Genomic DNA, 20,179 nt, shown 5'->3' on the forward strand with positions numbered 1-20,179 from the left:
AAACCTGGAAAATATACTATGCCATTTCATATCCAATAAAAGAATCTATAAGATCAACAAAGCAAATACAGGGACAAAACGAGGCCCTATAAATTATACATGATGGTTTCTGCAATACAACAAAACTAGATGCTCAATGCATCGCAACAAAATCCTGTGATCCTAGTCAAAATGGAAGTTCAACATGAAACAGGACACCTGAAAGAAAAAGATGTGCTGCCATGTTTTCCTCATCAAGGGAACTGCTCAACCAATTCCCAGGTCTATGATGTATGCAACTGGTCAGACGCAATTCACTCGATTGCATGTCTCAATCATGTGTACAACAAATACAACAAGTCGGGATAATCAGCTCTAAGATCTCTCTCGCATTTTGGCTCTAGCAAAAATCACTCCTGCCAGAAGACCTACAAACGTAACTATTTTTTGTTAGCTCCAAGTTGTTCAAGAGTGCCTGCACGTACACCTTCTACAGGTGTGTAGTGCTTATGCATTTCTTACTCTTAAGCAAGCTAAATGAAGAAATGTTACCGAAAAAAATGCTTGCTGAGTTTTGCAGACTGGTGGGCACGTGAAACAGAAGGATGCCGGCGACAGACAGAGGAATCTTGTTCAGTGACCCCACAAGACTGCAGATTAAGAATCATGGATTAGAAGTGCCTCTAATACATCTTTCTGCAATTGACTATTGCTTATTTTTTAATCCTTACCTGTATGTGGTAGCCCCTGTTTGATGAAGAAACCACATTGAAGTGAAGCTAATTGCCAGACCCAAAAAACCACTTAACGTCACAACCAACCAAAAGGTAGGTAACCTCAAAAGTGGTCTGCCAAAGGATTATGACATTTAATTAGAAATTTTCAATAATCCATTAAAAGAATACACAAATTCAACTGAAAAAAAAAATCAATTTAACTAAGTTTGAGACCAAAAATTTTCTCTCTTTATTCATTATCGAAGATAATTAAAGAAAAATGATACATGTATTCTTTAAGTTGACTAGAAGTTAAATGCAAGTTCTCAAAAAGAAATCTAATCTAGAAAATTTGACAAGACCAGAAGAGGGAAAAAACAAAATAAAAAACAATAAATTTAGCAACAAGTATGAGTTCTAGGTACACAGGGAAGAAGGTGATCAGATGATGATTCAAAGCTGAAATGGCTAATGAGGCCCTATGAACATCCCGATCATGGACGGACCAAAACACTCATATTCATTGTCAGAATATAAAGTACACTTTCACAAACATAAAACCAGCAGTAAAGTATGTGAAATGGAAATGGATAAGAGAAACTCACGTTCTGGAGAGATAGTCCACTTCATTGAAAACAAAAATAAGAATAAGTCCCAGTGGCAAAGAAAGGGTATTATTTAGCAAAACCATTGAAAACTCATTCAAGTTTCCAGATTTTGTGACTTGCTTGGCTGTATCCATAACCCTGCGTAGAGTCAGCTGTGGCAACAAAATCAAAGAAACAGAAAATCTATCAGCTGCAGTTTAGAATTAAAATGAAACATGGCATGTTAACTGAGACAGCTGATAAGGATAGAGCGTATCAAATGCATAAACCAACTTTATTTAAGCATCAATATTTCCGAAATGAAACATACAAAATATAGGTGTATCTATAACAATCCTTTCAAGCTTGCTACCAACCAAATCATTGTATATCAGCCTGAGGCTTGATGGACCAAAAAGGAAAAAATCATTACTGAGTAGAACCTAAAATATTGCTCGTGAATATCTTAAGTAGGAAGTTTTAACTACCAGAATACAATCTTATATATCATGTCAAAACAATATGTATGCTTTGGTAATATAGCAAGTAATGAAGATCGATAAGATAATGTTTTTAATTAAATTTATATTCCTGTGAAGAGAGGAAAGAATTAAAGTTGGTTACTCTGTAATTTGGTAATTATTGCTCAAATATTCTGATTCACTTGCATCTCTAGAAAGAGATTTTATGCGAGAGAATGCACTCATAAGTGTGTAAAATGAAATATGAGTATTTAAATCCTGATAATATATAACAAAATGATATAATATTTTAACAAATTAAGCTAAAAAACGAAGGGAAACCAAAGTACAGAAAGCAAAACCTCTAAGTTATGTACTTTACCGAATAAGATGCTGTTAGGAAACAGTTAAGGATCTGCCATGCATAGCCAACAGCATGAAAAGAGAGATCAGTAATTCCTCCAGAAATGGCTGATATGATCTGCACAAGGAAAACAGAAAAAATGAGACCAAGTGAAGAAGGCCAAGTTGGAGAAAAACAAGAACGATTACATGCATAACATGAAAAAATATATCCCATTCATTCTATGTCAATGCATTAAAAATTTTATAACTCAATATAATTTGACCCAAATAATTCAACGAGTCACATATCCTCAATGCCAAAGTTAAAACATCCATTCATTTCCCCCTCTTATCGTATTCACAATTTTATCCACGATCCCCAAATCAAAATACATAGACACATACACAATGCATTCAAAGTCTTATACATACATGTTCCAGATATTCTTTTGCTAGACTCAATATTTTATATCTTTTTAAGTCAGCATTCCACCATCAGTCCAAATGTGATTGCTTGTACTCATATGGCTGGTATACAAGAATAGATAGGAGAATAATACAGGGAGATGCTATTGATGAGATCAACAAGTCAACATCAACGCTACATTACCAAGCTAACTGTATCATTCTAGGTAATGTACTAAATCTTAAACCAGCTAAATCCGAAAACCATCTTTGTAACAAAAAAAACATACCATTAAAAACAGAGCAGCCCATACTCTACTGTCATGGTACTTTTGGAATAGATACATTTCACCAAGAGCAGTTATGACATTAGTAACATTCTTCAGGACTGTGACCATGGCAACATTGATGTATTTCAAACTGCAGAAAACACAGAATAGCAGGAATCAATGTAATCAGTAATATAAACATAGCCCCTAATTTATAATTTAAAATTCAACATCCAAACACAAGCAAACCAAAAATTGAGATCTCATAATTGAGAATGTAAATAACTATGCAAACCTACAACTTCTAGGTTTCTAGAAAGTTGCATCACATGTATGTGACTGCAAATTTGAATCCAGGTTATCGTTTGTTTACCACTGATTCTAGATGCCTGATTCATTAAATATTGTTGCGGGTGTCCAAATTATCCCCCCAGACACTGGAAAGGTACTTTCAACTACATAGATTAAAGGGGCTAAAGTGCCAATCTCAAGATAAATTAGTTTCTACCATTTTGAGGTGCATGTGCAGTCAAATATAGATTTTTCAAGATAAAATTTGAATAAAGGAGCTGAAGACGAAACACACGAAGCACAAGTGCCATTCAAGAAGTCAGACACTTTACTGAAGATGAAATGTGATGAAGGAGATTTTTTCCTCACATGCAACCTTATGTTAATGGACATAACTTTCGATTTGATAGTTGGATCGGCCTGAAATTTAGATTTCTTTTATTATTTTTCCAGCTTTGTTTAAGATTTTTATAGCTTTTCCTTTATTTTCAGGTTTCCTAATTTGTTTAGATTAGATTTTATGTTTATTTAAAGAGTTGTAATTCTCTTAGAGAGGTAGACTACATATAAAATATTCAACAATAAATTTTGAATTAGATTCTGAGTGATCGTTTTTTCAACATAATTTTGTGTTCTTGTGCTTGCTTGCTGTATTTCTTTCTTGTGTTGTTTCCATCTATGTCAAAATGCAAATAGAAAATGATTAGGCATCCGCTCACCTATATATCATAATTAGTAATAAGCATGCAACACAAGGAAACACTAATTTCAAATTCAGAATAAGATAGCACTTCAGGAATTCCAGATTCTAGAAACAGAAGTCATCTTGGAAAAAGTTCAGCTTCTAAACTAATAGGACTTCAGCAAATCATGTTAATTAATCTCCAAATTTCAATGAGAATGGGTCTTTGTTATGAGAAAAAAGGAAGAAGACAAGCTGCAGTTTGGCGTTCCTGAGCAAACCCATGTGAAAATCTCAACCTAAAGTTTGAAAGATACCGATGGAGTTTTAAGCATATGATATCCATGGAGACCAGCATATGTTTCTTTCTTCATTCAAGTTAACAAATGTGAGAACATAAGTGAGACCTCTTTACTCTTCATGTTCTTCTGAGTAACATGTTTTACTTCAGTACTTTCTTCTTGGAGATTGGCATAACAAAAATATTACATTCATCCACTCAAAATAGAAAGGTTTCCTAGTCATGTTAGTGTTGTAACATGCAAAACCTTGAAAGAATTGCCTGTCAGTTTACACACTGCAGGGTATATGAAATATAAGACAGCAAACCAAAAGGTCAATTTATAAAAATGAAGATTCTCTCTAGTTTTATGCAAAATAATCAGCTTGTATCACTTAGCTCGATACTGAATCTAGTTCTAGGTAAATCATACTTCTAGTCTTGCTATATATATATATATATTTCAAGTGTGATAGTTTGCTGATAGCATACATGACATAAGCTGGCGAGTCATCCGGACAGAAAAAAGTCGAAATACCATTTAGAAATCCAAATGTCCAAACATTCTTTTTATTAAAATGAATGCACAAGATGGCTATATAGAAAGACCATAAAGCAGAAAAGATTTCATACCTAAACATGCTTGTGATGAGCATCCCGACAAATATAAAGTTTACAGGCAACCAGACCTTAATCAATCTCCAAGTTAGTGGTTCTGTTGATATTACACCCAGAAATCTCAACATTGACACAATAATAACTGAGATGAAATTCTGCAGCAGAGAAAACAAAGTTTTATGAGCTTTTAGAACTTACAGATATCGGAGTCTGTTTTCAATTCCTTGAGTTGAATGTAAGCAGGTAAAAACCCAAAAAATCAGTTTCAGACACAAAAAATGACAAGTTGAATAATACACGAGTATGAAAAATTACCTGGTAAAGCATCAATGAAATCCCAGCATTAAAATCATAGCTGGAAAGCACATATTTGTTAACCAGTATCATGCTGCAGGAGGAAATGCAATAAGCAATGCCAGAAAATAAGGCCTGATTCTGTATTCTAATTACACCTTTGCTACGTGTTGGCTTATCTTTATCTTTTACCAACTTGCCGCCTTCCAAGTCAATTTCATCATTCTCATGTGATTTCATTGAAAAAGAATAAGATAGCCTGTATGAAAATAAAAGAAGATAAGGTATTGAACAACTACTGCAACTCTGATATAGCATTGTTGTTTGCATATCAACTAAACAGAGAAGAGGGAGTAGAAGGAAAGGAAAAGAAAGATGTAAATGCCAGTTCAAGCATGAAAGATAAGGGATCCTAAAAAACTCTCACATCACAGAAAGTCAAAAGGACTATGAAAAAAGCAGACATGGACAAATTTATGGCATTTGAGCATTCACAATATCATCAATGAACTATGTTTCAGTGCAACTGTCATATTCTTTTCTCATTTCAAATATTAAGAGGACCTCAGTTCAAGATATGCAGTGTCATAAAGGCTCAACTATCATATAATGGCTAACGAGAATGCACCCCAAACATCTCCTGCTATTTATAAGCCTCAGTCCAGATGATACAGCAAGAATCATTACACATTATCATTATTGACATCTATAATGATTTATTGAGAATATTTCACTAATGTCTGGCAGGCCTACTCCATTTCCACTGTGGTGAGCAAATTAGAACCTTCACTACAACTTCTACATTTTTCACTTTCTAAACATTCTTCAATTGTTGTAGCCAATAATCAAAGTTTCTTCATCCAATTGATTTGCTCATCTAATCATGAGGGCGTCATCATTATTTATAAAGCTCCAGGAACACACCCAACACCCAGAGTTTCCATGTCAGTATCGACAATGTTTTCAGTTCCTTGCCTCACAACACTGTCCCCCACCCCCCCCCCCCACCTTTTTTTTCCCGAGCCCCCCCCCCCCCCCCCCCCCCCCAATCTTTTTTTTCCAGAGAAATAAAAGGGGGGGAGAGAGAGAGAGAGCACACAAGAGAGAGAGAGAGAAAGGAAATGAAAACCCCACCCCACTGAAAGGTAGGGATAAAGAAAAATGCTGATAACCATGTGCCATGCATTCAAAGCACATTTTGAATAATTATTTGAAAAAGCTTCAAGCTTCAGAGTGCACTCTCAGCAAAGGCACCCTCTAGTACTGAACTATGTGTTCAGTCTGCATCTATGCACTCAACAATTCAAGATCATCTTTTCCTGATTTTCTAACAGATTTAATTAAACCCAGTCCACTCAATGATGTCTGGCTAACAAAAAATACATACACAAGGAGAAACGGAGGAATGATACAGGCAGAAAAGTAGCTTGAGCTCTCATTGTCCAAAGTACACAATCTCGACTGATCACTGACATGCAATATCAAGCAATAAATTGAGAAGATAAACTAAAATAATGATGGAAGCATACCTGTTAATTACTTCTCTTTTTAATGGACTTGAGGTCTGTTCCACCACCCCGTTTGACTCGTGAAGTTTCAGGATTCTTTCCTCATTTCGGTTAACCTTATCTGAATCATCTATGAGATTCCTTTCATAAAGAGAATCGGGAGAATCCAAAGAAATAGACCTTCAATATAGAACACAACATTACTTCCATTTCCCGAAGTTGGAAACCATAGGTTCATCCAATTAAAAAAAGGTTGGAAACCATAGATACAAAATGAATAGTACATGATATGCATAGTAAAAAGGGAACGAAACATGTCATCTCAACAACAATAATTAAGTAACTATATTAGCATTGTCTATTGAGAATTTAAAAAATTCTAGCGTGGAAAGTTCAGTTCTTTATACTATCAGGCTCAACTACTCAAAAGCATTTAGAAGGAATAAAAAAATATAACAAAGACCAACTAGCCTTCCCATTCCTTTAGCTAAAATGTAATTTCTAGTCCTCTAAAAAAGGGAGAGCTAAAGGATATGAATTGTCTCAGTTGTGCAAAATACACCAGTCTATACAAGGCTAACAATAAAATCAAGTGACCAACTTCAAAACTGCATTTTATTCCTACTTTGTAAGGAAAAGACCTCGCAACAGAAAGCTTTGAAGCATTTGAGTTTCTGCAGCATGCGCGTATCACTATCAACATTAACAACATAACCCTTAAAAGAACGGCATGATCAGCTAATGTACAACAGGATCAAGGATACATGGAAAAAGAAGAAGAAGCCAAGTTAACACTTCTGCTTTCAATTCGAGATCATTGAGAGCCAATATAGGTGTACCCATCAATAGATTCTAACATCTTTCATTTCCCATAGGTTTCTAGGCAACCAAACTGTAACTTAAAAGCAAAAACTGTAACTTCAAGTACCATTGTCAAATACATAAGAATATATAAAGAAACTAACTCTTTTTACAAATTAAAACAACCATCAACAAAATAATTCCTATTTCATATCCAATAGAGAGCAATCAGCAAAAGTAAACCAAAGAAGAAGGGAAAATTGAGGGATCACCTTGTACCCATTAAAGCTAAAAGTTTGGCAGCTCCATAAAACCCAGAAAAGGCCAAACTTTTAAATTAGAAGACACCAATTAAAGCCCTTTATGAGAAATACCAATTAAGCAAGAGGTCTTGTCCAAAAGGAGAATTTGTGAAATTGAGAGGCAAATTTAGAGACCCTTTAGAGATTAGAACTAGAAAAAGCGAGAAAAGCCAAGTTGGGTTCTTCAAGCTTAAGAAAGAATTTGGAAAGCTGAAGATGCATATAAGAGTTGTTCAGAGATGGATGAAAGTAGACTCTAAAAAGAAAGCTCCTTTTAATACATTAGATTTCAAGATGGATATTTTTTTAGTGGTTTCTTGGTCAAATGTCATGAAAGTGAGAATTTTGGAAACTAAAAAGGAAAATAGATAGGGGGAATTAGGACAGAGAAAGATGCAGGCAATCAAGGGTTCTAAAGCAATAATTTATAACACAAGATAATTTTGGTAGGGAAGAATATGGAAGAATTATAGTATTATGATCTAGAAAACTTACCTAATGAATAACTGGTTTTTTTTTTTTTTGATTTCTAATGAGGTAGACACTTCTGATGAAATGGTTTCATCTGGTAAGTAACGTTGCAAATTTCAGACGTCGATGCTTGATCAATGGCCACAAGGGGATCCTTAATGCAATTATTCTTCTAGTCTATTTGGATAATGACATTGTTGTTTATCCAACTGTCAAGAGGCTGCTTGTAATTATGTTGTAATTGGTTTTCTAAAAACTATAAATAAAATTATTTTTTAAAAAATTATTTTAATATGTTAATATTAAAGTTAAATTTTTAAAAATAAAAAAAATATTATTTTAATATATTTTAAAATATAAATTATTTTGAAAAACAACTCCTATAAAACACTTTAAAATTGCGAGTTGGTTTGTAAGGTTTTAACTTTAATGTTAAAAGAAAAAGGGCTTTTGAGGCTTTGACCAGTCTTTCATACCGAGTATTGAGAATTCAAAGAAAGAAACTTTACAAGTCAACTTTGGAGGATGCCCGCCCTCGTAATTCATGCAATTGGAGACCTGTTGTTGCTGATTTTTGGCGAGCCAAGTTCCTACCAAATCACAGCATGTGAAGTGTTTGCCAACCAAGTTGCTCAGCCCATGACTGACTAAGAAAGAGAAGGGAAGATCCACTAGCCATGGTGGCAGGGAAAAGAAAAAAATTATTCAATAATGTCCTGCTTGTGGTAGCTCAACCAACTCCTTTAGTTAGATACATTTCCATCTTCAACTGTGCAGTGGATGGGCCACCGTCAAAGACTACTGTAGGACTCTTCACTCTTGGCGGCCATCACTGTATGACCCCAGTTCCACTAGCTCAACTGGGAATCATTGAAAAGATATGAGGTTAATGAATCAGGGAGGGAAGTATCAAAACGTGCTTGGCTTTTAGCTTATTCAGATAATTTGGACTACCAGGAATAATCTTCGCTACTGGTGGAGGCATTGCCTGACTAAGTGGACATCTCTATGTTAAAACTAGAATTTAATGTTATGATTATTGTTTTTGAATCCACCCGGTCTAAGACACAGGTTCTAAGTTTTGATAGGATTACCTGGATCAATCTATATTTTAAAAAAAAATTAAATCAGTATTGTTTTAGTAAAAGAAACAAAAATCAATAGGTTCACTAAGTTTTGCCAGGTTAATCACCAGATCACTTGGGTCATACTATATCATAATTTTTTTTTCCTTCAACTCAGCCCAGTTTCAATTCTAGATTAGCCAAATCTCGGGTCAAGCTAGCAAGCCGGGCCAGAAAACTATGGTTATAATTTAATCTTTCGAGGACTCTGCTGCAGTTCAGTGCATTCTGAAACACTAGGGCCGAGGGGCACCCAGTTCCTATGGCGGTCCAGCGAGACATACAACAATGCAATCGGGTTATCTCCAATCACGCCACAACGACTCTTTCAAGGGAATGAAAGTAGGCATCCGAGATTGATGGTTGGAACTTGTTTCAGTATTGCTTATTACCATGCTTGGTGTTCCATAAAAAAACAGGACAAGAGAACTGGAGCAATCGGTATATTTGTAGATAACTAGGATCTGAGATCATAAACAAGAGAATTGTTATGAACCAAAGAAAGGAATTTAAAAGAATATCCTCAAGAATTAATTCGGTTAATGTAAGCGGATTGTCTGGCTTCGATGAAATTTATCATGCTTGATCCATCACCCTGCTTGACAACATTCCCATTTTCCATGTATAAAGCACCGTCTGCATATTCAAGTTCTTCCAATCGATGGGTCACCCAAAGAGCCGTAACATCATCAGATGCATTCAAGCAGTTCTTCACGGCTTTGATCACACCAACCTAGCAATCAATATTTCAATAAGCACTATTTCTTGTTTAAAATGTATAATAATTTTCACAAAAAAAAAAAATCAGAGCTAGCTGCCAAACATAAATGTAGTTCAAGCATTAAGGTGATTTAGCTGCTTTCTTTGATATGCATCTCTCCAGACAAGACATGTACTTGAAGAAGCGAAAGCAAAATATTTGATGTCAAGCTAATAGCGTGCCCATCACATCAAGCTTTCAGCAACTAATCTTATACACTGCACATAGATATATAGCGGTTAGTAGAAGCAGGTTCTTTCCAAGTAGAGCTGGTGAAGTATCTTGTAATGCTGCATTAGGAAAGTGGTGCAGTTGAGAGAGGTGTGAGAAGAGAAGCAGGAAGTCTTAACAGATGAGAATGTTGTAGCGGGTGAGAATTTGGTACTAGAAATAGGTGAAGCGACTAAACATACCCAATGATCAGGAATGATGTTGGCTACTAACATAAGGGGTGTTTCCTAGTAAAATTTGTGGAGCACAACAGCCCAGGGGAACAATTAGCCAAAAAAGGTAACGTAGAGAGAGAAAGTGCGAGGGAGAGAGCTCTCAAGTAAAGGAATAGTCAGAACAAACTAGACGGATTATTTATAGTGGTAGGGATGATACCCGACTGTAGAGGTCAAGCCAGGTGTGCCAATGGTAGGATAGGCACCATGTGTCCTTGCGTTATCAAGCTCATTCAAGAAAGGTTCATGTCAACTCGGGCAACTTTAATAGGTCCCTCTCTAAGCCCACCAAACTAAGTCTCCCTCAGCATCCTGTTAGCCCAAAGATCAGGAAATATTCATATGGTTGCGCTAACAAGTCAAACACTTGCCCGACCCTGGCACAAAGAGACTTGATTTGGTGAACTCAAAGCAGGTCTAATAAGGTTGGCCCAAGGTGACATTCATTAACTATTCTTGAAAAAGCTTGAGAATGTAGCGATGATAATTTTAGATGCATGACACCTATCTTACCACTGGCATGCTAGAGGCTTAGCAAGATCTGAATGGCGCAGTATCTTACCACTGCCATTCATTACCTCATTAAGGATCCTTCTGCATTCCTTGAGAGCTTCACTCTAAAACCTCACATGCTATGTTGTTGTACTCCCCAATTATTCCTAAGACACTCCCCATGTGAGTAGTAGTAGTAATAGTAGTAGTAGAAAGCATAAGTCCTCATCACTGGGAATGTTCAGTCAAATCCTCCATTACTACTAGTACTAATAAGGTCCTCGCCTACAACAACATTCACATTTGTCAAGATTGTCCACTGCACTCTCTGTTGCACCAATCCTTGAGGTGGTGATGCTAATAGACAACACTGCCTCACCTACCCTACTCTGAAAGAACCTACATCTACAATGTTAAATGCCAATTCCTACCTGACTGCTTCATCTCTGTTATTATCTGACATCATCAATCATCGAAACAGCTAAATTGTACAACAACTAATATACCTGATCAGTTTCATCTAAGAATGTTGTTAGCTCATCCAATAAGAGCACTTTACATGCTTCAGCTAGAGCACCAGCAATCGCAACCCTTTGTTTCTGACCACCGCTGAGAGTTTGAACTGGCCTCTGATGAGGGCAGAAGAAGGTGATTATGCAAGAAACATGTAGTTAAGATATGTCTTGAAAGTTATATGGTTCATGACCCTACTTGCATGTAGGCAGACATTCCCACAGCATCCAAAGCTTTTGACACCGTGCACTTAACTTCATCCTCAGTCAGGTTCAACTTCCCAAGGCCAAATGATACATCTGCTTCGACTGTAGGCATCACAACCTGCAATTAAAAAGGATGTTGCCTTTATCAAATTTTGTAAGTACCAGATCTCATTTTTCATAATTTTGTAGTTACGCGTTAACTTTAAAGGTAGAATTGCAAGGGTACAATAAAAAGTATGTTAAAGAACAAAATAAGAAATGCAAATATTGGCACAAAGTTTTTTTGTTGTCTGCTGGAAAGCAGGTCATAGAGATGATATATAAAGTAACTACATTTTTATGGAAGAATATTCAAGAGATGGCAATGTAAAGCATATTTGACACTATTAAATCATGTAGCTCATGAAATTGCATAACGTTTCATATTAAACTGAGCTATCTTCAATGGAAAGTGGAAACCAATCAAAATGAATTTTTGCAGTACTTTACAGTGAACCAACACTAACAGAAGCTGATAGGAAAAGTTCCCTTGATAAAATTACAAGAAAAGGAGCTATAATGAGTAAATGAATTTGAGAAGAAATTTCATTCTACTGCCAGATTGAATTTTTTAAGTCACTTCTCAATAAATTTTTTGATGCTATGCATCCTGCAGAAGAAGAACTCCTTTGATTAATGACAATAGGGAGAATATCTCTTTATCTCTTCTCATTTCTTCTGTTTAATGTACAAAAGAAAGAACCTGGCAATTATGTCAGAAAGGGTGCTTATGAACCTTCTCAAAAGATGTGAAAATTTAAGATAGATTATTATGGATGCGTGGAGAATTTGCAACAGATTTTTATGGATGGGTGAAAATTTTGACAACCAGACAAAGACTGTTCATTTCTAAATTTCTGTCCTCCAATGATCTTTCATGGTGACAAACAGAAGAAGAATATTTAAATTTTCTTCTACCATTTATTTTTCTTCTATCTTCCTTGCTAGCCAGAAAAAGACAGCAAGATAGTGACAAAGAAAGCTTATTTTCACTAAAAATATAGTGCATAACGTGAGAAACAAAACCACATGTTATAAAGGGAGCAGGTATGCCAAACCAGTCAAAATTAAAACAAAAATATAACTAGGATTGGCGCAAATTATAAACAATGTGTTGTTTAACATTTATTTTTCTCTAAACAAGAAACTAATGTTAACCTCCACACAGGATCTTTTGGGGAATTATTTTTAGAAAGAAAAACTTTTAAAATGTTTTCCCTTGGTGGATTAATAACAAAAAAGGCAATTGTCGAAATAAGAGGTAGGATACACATTAGAGGCTCTATGAAGTAGTAGGAAATGGGATTGACAACAACAGTAATAGATCATTATTAGATAATCATATTCTAAAGAAACAATGTTGCAGAACTATTCTAGCTTTGTCACCAAATAAAATGGTCTAAATATCTCAGAAATCAAGAAATGAAAGGGAAAAAAATATATTTGAAGCAAACATCTATGACAGGTATTATACAAGTTCTTCCATGTAAAATAACAGAACGTCTCTTCTAAAGCGCTCAGAGAAAGGAACAAAATCAGCATGTACACTAGTTTAAAGGAGGAAAAAACTAACCTGATGGTCTGGATTCTGAAAAACAAAGCTCTTAGGCCTTTTCAGATACAAGGTTCCACTAGTTGGGTTCAAAAGACCAGCCAGAATCTGTCTAATTCACAATATAGAAAACCCATCATCTCTTTCCTTCTTCAGCATCTTAAAACCAAGATTTAACCTTTTTGAATGAACGAAGTAGAAGTTGAAGTTACCTTCAAAAGGGTAGATTTTCCACACCCATTCGGTCCAAGAAGCATCCAAAGCTGCCCAGATGGAATCCTAAGAGAACAGTCCTTAAGAATGGGAACTAAATCCCCTTTCCTTGTTTTGATTGAGAAGTTCAAATTCCTACCTTCAATGGCAATATTATTGTCTTTCTCAATGATGTAATTACCCCTGCAAAAAATACAAGAATCAACAACGTAATATAAAACAAGTAGAGAAAAACAAGAAAATCAGCAAGCCCGCAATCTGTTCGAAGAATTGCTAGAGAGAGAGAGAGAGACAGTGTGTTGTTCGTACCTTGGGGGTGGAGCGGAGTGAAGTGGGGGAATGTTGGGAGGAGCAGCAGCACGAAACAGAGCGGGGAGATCCATAGGTAAGGCCACTCGGTTTGAGATTATAAATCATTCTATTGGGCTAACAAAATTAATTTGAATGGGCTGAGTGTTAAAAATTTAATGGGCTATGATTATTTAGAGAAGTAATTGTGTTTTGGTTTGATTTTTTTAATTAAAATTGTTATATTCGTTTGGTAAAAAATACATGAGATTTTGCAAAAGGTTTTTTACGAAATTGGACTGTTTTGACATGTTAAAAACTTCTAGGGACTATTTGATACTCTAATGTTTTAGAAAAATAAGATCAGAAAAAGGAAAAACTAGAACTTTATATTCAAATACGATATTTTCAAAAAAAAAAACTTGTTTATTTATTTATTTTTTTAATCACAAAGACATGTTTTGGAGGTTATCTATAATGTATAATACATTATTTTAATTTTATATACAAGTAATTTTTATCAATGTAAATTATTAAAATTATTTTCTTTTATATTTTCATATTTAGTTAGTATCATAAATTTGTTTATTTTATTATAAATATAATATAAAATATTTTCTTTTTAAAATTAACAAGTATAACATTCTCATGAAATAGAGTAAATATTTTTCAAATAAATTATCACAAGAAAAAAATATTAAGATGACTTTGATTTTTTTAATGAAAAAAGTATTATATGTTTTCAACAAATAATTTTTTAATATTTTTATTAAAAAATAAAACTAAAAAAATACTTTTCTATTGCTGAAAATATCCAAAAGCTCTAACTTTGATAGGCAAATCTGGAACTGAGGTTATAAAGCTTTATTATATTACTATATTGTTTCAATTCTTAAGTTCCAATTTATTTAACTTGTTCAATGCAATCTCTACTTGGTTTCTGTAGTCCAATGAGCATCGATTTCTTTTTTCTTTTTCTTTTTTTTCTCTCCAAGAAACTCTCAATTGAAGCACAAACATAGAAGGAGCTGCAACAAATCCATGAGTGCAGGCACCTTTAATTCTTGTTGTAATGTGAAGTAATGTAGATTGGAAGTTTACATTTTCCAAACGTTAAGAGAATGCAAGGCTGGTGCCATGGGTTTTAAAATACTTGAAAGATATAATTGTCATCTATATAAATGATTTGTCATCTATGTAACATATTATTTTTTTGATTTCCATGAATAGAAGTTGCATATCAAATGTATGCCCGATGAGCTTCATCCAACACACATAACAAATATATTAAAAGGCATGAGAGATTGGTGACCTATTTTTAGGTTATTTATCTTCTTCTTTTTTAAATAAAATAAAGATTGATTGTGAAATTTCAAATAGAGCTACAATTTTAGAGCCTAATTATACCCTGTTTTACTCGAAATTAAAAAAACAATGTAGAATTAAGGTTAAATTAAATTATTATTGAACGAATTTACATAAAAATTAAGTTTAACAATGTAATTAGATTTTTAATAAATCAATTTAATTTTATTATAGACCAAATTAAAGTTTAATTATATTTAAAAATTAATTTGAATTTGATTGAAGGATTTGATTTGGTGCAATGGTTTAATTATTTTTTGAATAAGTGAAATTAATTTTATTAGAGGTTTACTTTGTGAAAAAATCAATTTTGGAGTGAATTTAAACTTAATTAAAAAAATTGAAATTTTAAAAAATTTAATTTAATTTTTATCAAATTAATTAATTGTAAACAGAGATAAAAATGCAAGATAATTAGAATTTCAAGATTAATTAAAAATTAAATTAAAAAAATTTGCCAACCTGCAAAAGATATTGAACTATAAGAACTAACCACTGACGCTGGCCGCCAGCTCCTTAATCAACGTTGTCACCAACCTCACGTTAACCCCTTCACGTCATGACTAGCCAAACCTCAAGCTAGGCACCTCGACTCCAAGTAGTGTCGCCCCTCTCCTCATTGCAACATATTGCTTCATGTAAAATGAATTCTTGTTCTACATACCTAGACTAGATCTATGTTGCACAATGTCTTTTTACATAATGATATATATAAAGAAATTTATATGAAAGTCCCCCGGGACTTTCATCATCCAAACGAGTTTATAGGCTTCGCAAATTCTTATTCAGGATTAAGCAAGCTTCTTGATAATGATTTGAAAAATCCACATCTTCACTCATCTTTATTGGTTTTCAACAATCAAATGCTGACCATTCTCTCTTTACTTCTATTCATAAGAATAGTTTTAGTAACTTGCTCATCTACGTGGATGATGTTATCATTATAAAAAACAGTGCTTCTCATATTGCTGAACTTCAACATTATCTTCATGGGAAATTCCATTTTAAAGACCTTGGACCCTTAAAGTAATTTCTGGTCTCGAAGTAGCTTGCTCACCATGAGGCATTGTTTTTAGCTAACATAAATATGCCTTAAACATCCTTTAAGAAACCAAAATGTTGGGAGCCAAACCTGCTCTTGAATAAGAGCATCATTTAACAGTAGATTCTGGTTCTATTGTATCCCAACTGCTTCCAGTCATCTTGTGGGGTTGCCTGCTTTATTTGACTATCACCATGCTAGATTTGTCTTACTTGGTGCAAGTTCGTCAATTACTTCAGGATCCTCGTACACCTCATCTTGAGCTCTAAGATATATAAAGACAAGACCAAGACAATGCATTTATCTTCTTCATTCAAGTCCTGTTCAATTAGAAGCATATATATTACGACTCTGAAAGGGCAAGTTGTCCAACTACTCAGCGACTTACCACTACCACCACTAGATTCTTCATCTTTCTTGGGAGTTCTCCTATTTTATGAAAATATAAGAAACAACGACTATATCTTGATCTTTGGCCAAAGCTGAAAATCAAGCAATGGCATCGACGACAACTGAGATTGTTTGACTTCATTATTTGCTACATGACCTTGGCATTTTCTTGCATTCAACTTGTCTTTATTGTGATAACAAAGTATCCTTATCCCTTCATGTTATCGCCAATCAGTTCAACTCATGTTTCCTCATCACTCCAACTTTTGGGCATGCTTACTCAAGCTCTCAGACGAGAACAATCTCATGGCTTGTTGGGCAGGTTGGGCTTTATAAATCTACATACTCTAACTTGTGGGAGAGTATTGAAAATTCCACTTAATCGTCTCCTTTTCTTTACTTACATAATTACATCCATTTATAATTCATAGGATCATGTTGTATCTAACATTCCTCTGCATATTTCACTTTTGGGACTTAATTGGAACAAATAGCTGTGTGTGTGTGTGTGTGTGTGTAAACAATACTAATGAAAATGCATGTAAATATTTTCCATTCTACACCAGCAACTTCTCAAGAAGCAAGGCTTGGGCAAACACTAGATAGATCCCACGTAAGATTACCGGCTTCAACCCGTCGTTGCGTATAAACTGGAAGCCCTCTTTGATAAACTAATTACCGACCTACCTACGTCCAAGCAGAGGTGAGCACCACAGAGCATGTTCCGCAATATTTAGATAAGGTTAGCCAATGAAGTTACTTTTAATATTTTTATTTTGTATTTCTTGCTAAACAAAATGCCAAGTATAATCATTATTTTTGCCATCACTGACTACAACAGCTAGCGCAAAAGGCAATGCAAGAATTGAGAACGGAAGGAATGAGGTGGCTTTACTGTTAATGAAGATCCTGTGTTTTGACAGTGGACTTCCCTTTCCATCATACATAAACGGAAGAAATTGGCATCGCAGTTTCATATACCTCAACAGATTCAATTTTAATGCATGACGACCCGAGTTTAATATGTTAATATCAAAATTAAAATGTTAAAACCTATTTTAATTTTAAAATTTTAAGTTATTAGATAAGATATTAAAATATAATTTATATTATTTTTAATATATTTATTTAAGTGAAAGTTTTAAGAGCTTAAAACTTGCTTAATTTTATCAAACAAAATGGTGAAAGTGAGATTCGAACTTATAATTATTTTGTTCAATATCATGTCAAAGAATAATCTCTATTTAAAAGATTAATTAAATTTTTAAGTAAAACTTCAAGATATAATTTATATTATTTCTTAACATAAAATAATTAGAAGTAAATGCATACTTTTCATGTGGAGAATAACATAAAACTAAAAATCAAAAGAAAACCATAACCATTGTAGTAAAAAAACTTTTATCTAACAAGTATATAGATGCAAAATGAGTTGTTAGAAGTATCGCACGCAGGTCCGCGTCATGAGCATTGTTGTGGGGATTAAGAAGTTGTAATCTAGTTGTTTGATTCAGAGTCGCTAGAAAATTTATGTATGCTATTTTTATCAAAAATTCTAAGACAATGGACTAGTTGTGTTCAGGAAAGGTATTAACACCCTTGTACATTTTACCTGAGGTAAGTTACAGTGTGGCCTTCATATGGTTTAAAGATTTTGATATGTTCTTAATCGATAACTAATCTATGACTCAAAAAATTTACTCTTATTTATAAATGTGGCATCCTTAGATAAATTCTTATAGGAAAAATCCATGTAGGTGTCCTAACAAAGTTTAACTATTATGGAAGGTGAGAAGATTTTTCACAACTCATATATTGTTATGAAAAATACACTCAATTAAAATTGATGAATATTTTGAGTAATTTTGAGAATTTCCTAACCAATTTTAAGTGTTTAAATATCAACCTACTTATAGGTCTAGCATTTATACTAGAATAATGACCCTTAATTCTCATGAATTAAAATTTTTAAAGGGGTTATTAAAATATTAACTAAGTTATCATGAATTTAATAAATTAGTTATTAAATCCAAAAATACATGTAAAAAGTTTTTTGTGCAAAAAGTGTTAAAACTTACCATATATTTTTATTTTTTCAGAATATGAATTTTTTTTTGAAATACTTGGTTATATGCACAATAAATAAAACATAATTTTTTATATATTTTTAAAATGAGAAGATTTTTTTTCCAGTGAAAAACAGGTATTATAATACCAAGTTACATTTTACAGTATAAGTATATACTTCCGATATTAAATAAAATTATTGAAAAAATATGCGAGGAACCCACAAATAATTTTAAATTGGTCTTTAAAAGTTTTTGGAATTTATTTGGGTTTTGTTTGGCAAAACTTATTTTTATTCAAAAACAAAACAATCAAAATAGATATAAGGATGTGTTTTCCACACAACCTCTTAGGTCAAAAACTCTTTCACAAAAATATTAGAAAACCAAATAGGCCTTTACCAAGTGACCCGATTTTGACCTGATCAAGTTGACCCAAAAGCAGTGATTCAACCATATACTGAACCTGAAACCAAGGTTAACCCATAACTAAAATGAAATAGAGATTTAAACCAAAATAAAATCAAAACTAAAAATAAAATAAAATAAAATTATCTTACAAAAACAAATCAAACACCAAGAAAAGTAAAGAACAATGAAGCAAATTCAAATTCAACAATATAAACATCAAACCAGACCAGATTTCAAGCATAGATTAAGAATTAAAGGTCCATTACTTTGATTATCATTAAATCAACATGATTTTATCAAAAAAAAATTTTGATTCGAAATCAAAACCTTAAGATTGAAACTCTTAAAAACATGTTATTGATACAAAAACAACCTATATTATTTAATAGTGATGATGTATGCACATGAAAAGATCAAATTAAATAAAGTAAAAAAAATAATCTAAAACTAGTACTCAAGGCAATGTTTTTTAAATGAATATCAAGAATACGAATTCAAACTGCCCAGAAAACATGAATTACCATCAAACCCAGAAATTGACCTTTGAGGCCTTTAAACTTCTAGTTTTTGGTTCATATTGTTGTAACCTAATTTTGGATTCACTAAAAAATTTTTAAATGTTATTTTATCTTATTATTCATGACAAAAAAAATAAAAAAAAAAGAGAAAAAGAAAAGAAAAAAAGAGTTAAAAAATATTTTCTCGAGTCAACCATCATTTTCTGTCAAAACCGAGTCCACTAGGTCAATACGGGTTAAACGATGTCGATCGGGATAAAAAATGAGTTTCAGGACGTTTCGGGTCAAAATCGTCATTTTCTGTCAAAACCGAGTCCATCGGGTCAATACGGGTCCACCATGTCGACCGGGATAAAAAATGAGTTTCGGGCTGTTTCGGGTCAAAATTGTCATTTTCTGTCAAAACCGAGTCCATCGGGTCAATACGGGTCCCACCATGTCGACCAGGATGAAAAATGAGTTTCGGGCTGTTTCGGGTCAAAATTGTCATTTTCTGTCAAAACCGAGTCCATCGGGTCAATACGGGTCCCACCATGTCGACCAGGATGAAAAATGAGTTTCGGGCTGTTTCGGGTCAAAACCGTCATTTTCAGTCAAAACCGAGTCCACCAGGTCAATACGGGTCCCCCCACGTCGACCGGGATGAAAAATGAGTTTCGGGCTGTTTCGGGTCAAAAGCGTCATTTTCGATCAAAACCGAGTCCACCGGGTTAATACGGGTCCCACCATGTCGACCACAATGAAA

The 20,179-nt window shown here is 33.8% G+C and overlaps 2 protein-coding genes across 2 annotated transcripts; both read right to left on the minus strand.

The window, feature by feature from the left end:
* On the minus strand, positions 1-8,146 carry LOC105113183 (GDP-mannose transporter GONST1-like). Its single transcript, XM_011009243.1, has 10 exons — positions 7,509-8,146; positions 6,457-6,615; positions 4,949-5,186; positions 4,649-4,788; positions 2,784-2,913; positions 2,126-2,224; positions 1,301-1,455; positions 711-827; positions 532-629; positions 1-407 (listed from the first exon to the last, which is right to left on the minus strand). The coding sequence occupies exons 1-10, from the start codon at positions 7,517-7,519 to the stop codon at positions 355-357; spliced, it is 1,200 nt and encodes a 399-aa protein (XP_011007545.1). The 5' UTR covers positions 7,520-8,146; the 3' UTR covers positions 1-354.
* A 1,347-nt stretch (positions 8,147-9,493) lies between these two features.
* On the minus strand, positions 9,494-13,754 carry ABCI10 (ABC transporter family protein). Its single transcript, XM_011009244.1, has 6 exons — positions 13,664-13,754; positions 13,354-13,537; positions 13,163-13,249; positions 11,543-11,668; positions 11,338-11,460; positions 9,494-9,866 (listed from the first exon to the last, which is right to left on the minus strand). The coding sequence occupies exons 1-6, from the start codon at positions 13,735-13,737 to the stop codon at positions 9,657-9,659; spliced, it is 804 nt and encodes a 267-aa protein (XP_011007546.1). The 5' UTR covers positions 13,738-13,754; the 3' UTR covers positions 9,494-9,656.
* Between the last annotated feature and the right edge of the window lie 6,425 nt (positions 13,755-20,179).

This window comes from Populus euphratica, unplaced genomic scaffold (assembly GCF_000495115.2).
Source record: "Populus euphratica unplaced genomic scaffold, PopEup_1.0 scaffold397.1, whole genome shotgun sequence".
Taxonomy (NCBI): Eukaryota; Viridiplantae; Streptophyta; class Magnoliopsida; order Malpighiales; family Salicaceae; genus Populus; species Populus euphratica.

Bases quoted from the DNA above. Each gene is read 5' to 3' on its own strand.
- LOC105113183 (XM_011009243.1), bottom strand. The intron at 2,225-2,783 runs GTATGTTTTTTT...TTCCTTGTGCAG, and splicing joins GGGCTGCTCTGTTTTTAATG to ATCATATCAGCCATTTCTGG. The intron at 630-710 runs GTAAGGATTAAA...CTTAATCTGCAG, and splicing joins ACAGGGGCTACCACATACAG to TCTTGTGGGGTCACTGAACA.
- ABCI10 (XM_011009244.1), bottom strand. From the start codon at position 13,737: ATGGATCTCCCCGCTCTGTTTCGTGCTGCTGCTCCTCCCAACATTCCC. The intron at 13,538-13,663 runs GTACGAACAACA...TATTTTTTGCAG, and splicing joins CACTCCGCTCCACCCCCAAG to GGGTAATTACATCATTGAGA. The intron at 11,461-11,542 runs GTAGGGTCATGA...TGCCCTCATCAG, and splicing joins GAATGTCTGCCTACATGCAA to AGGCCAGTTCAAACTCTCAG.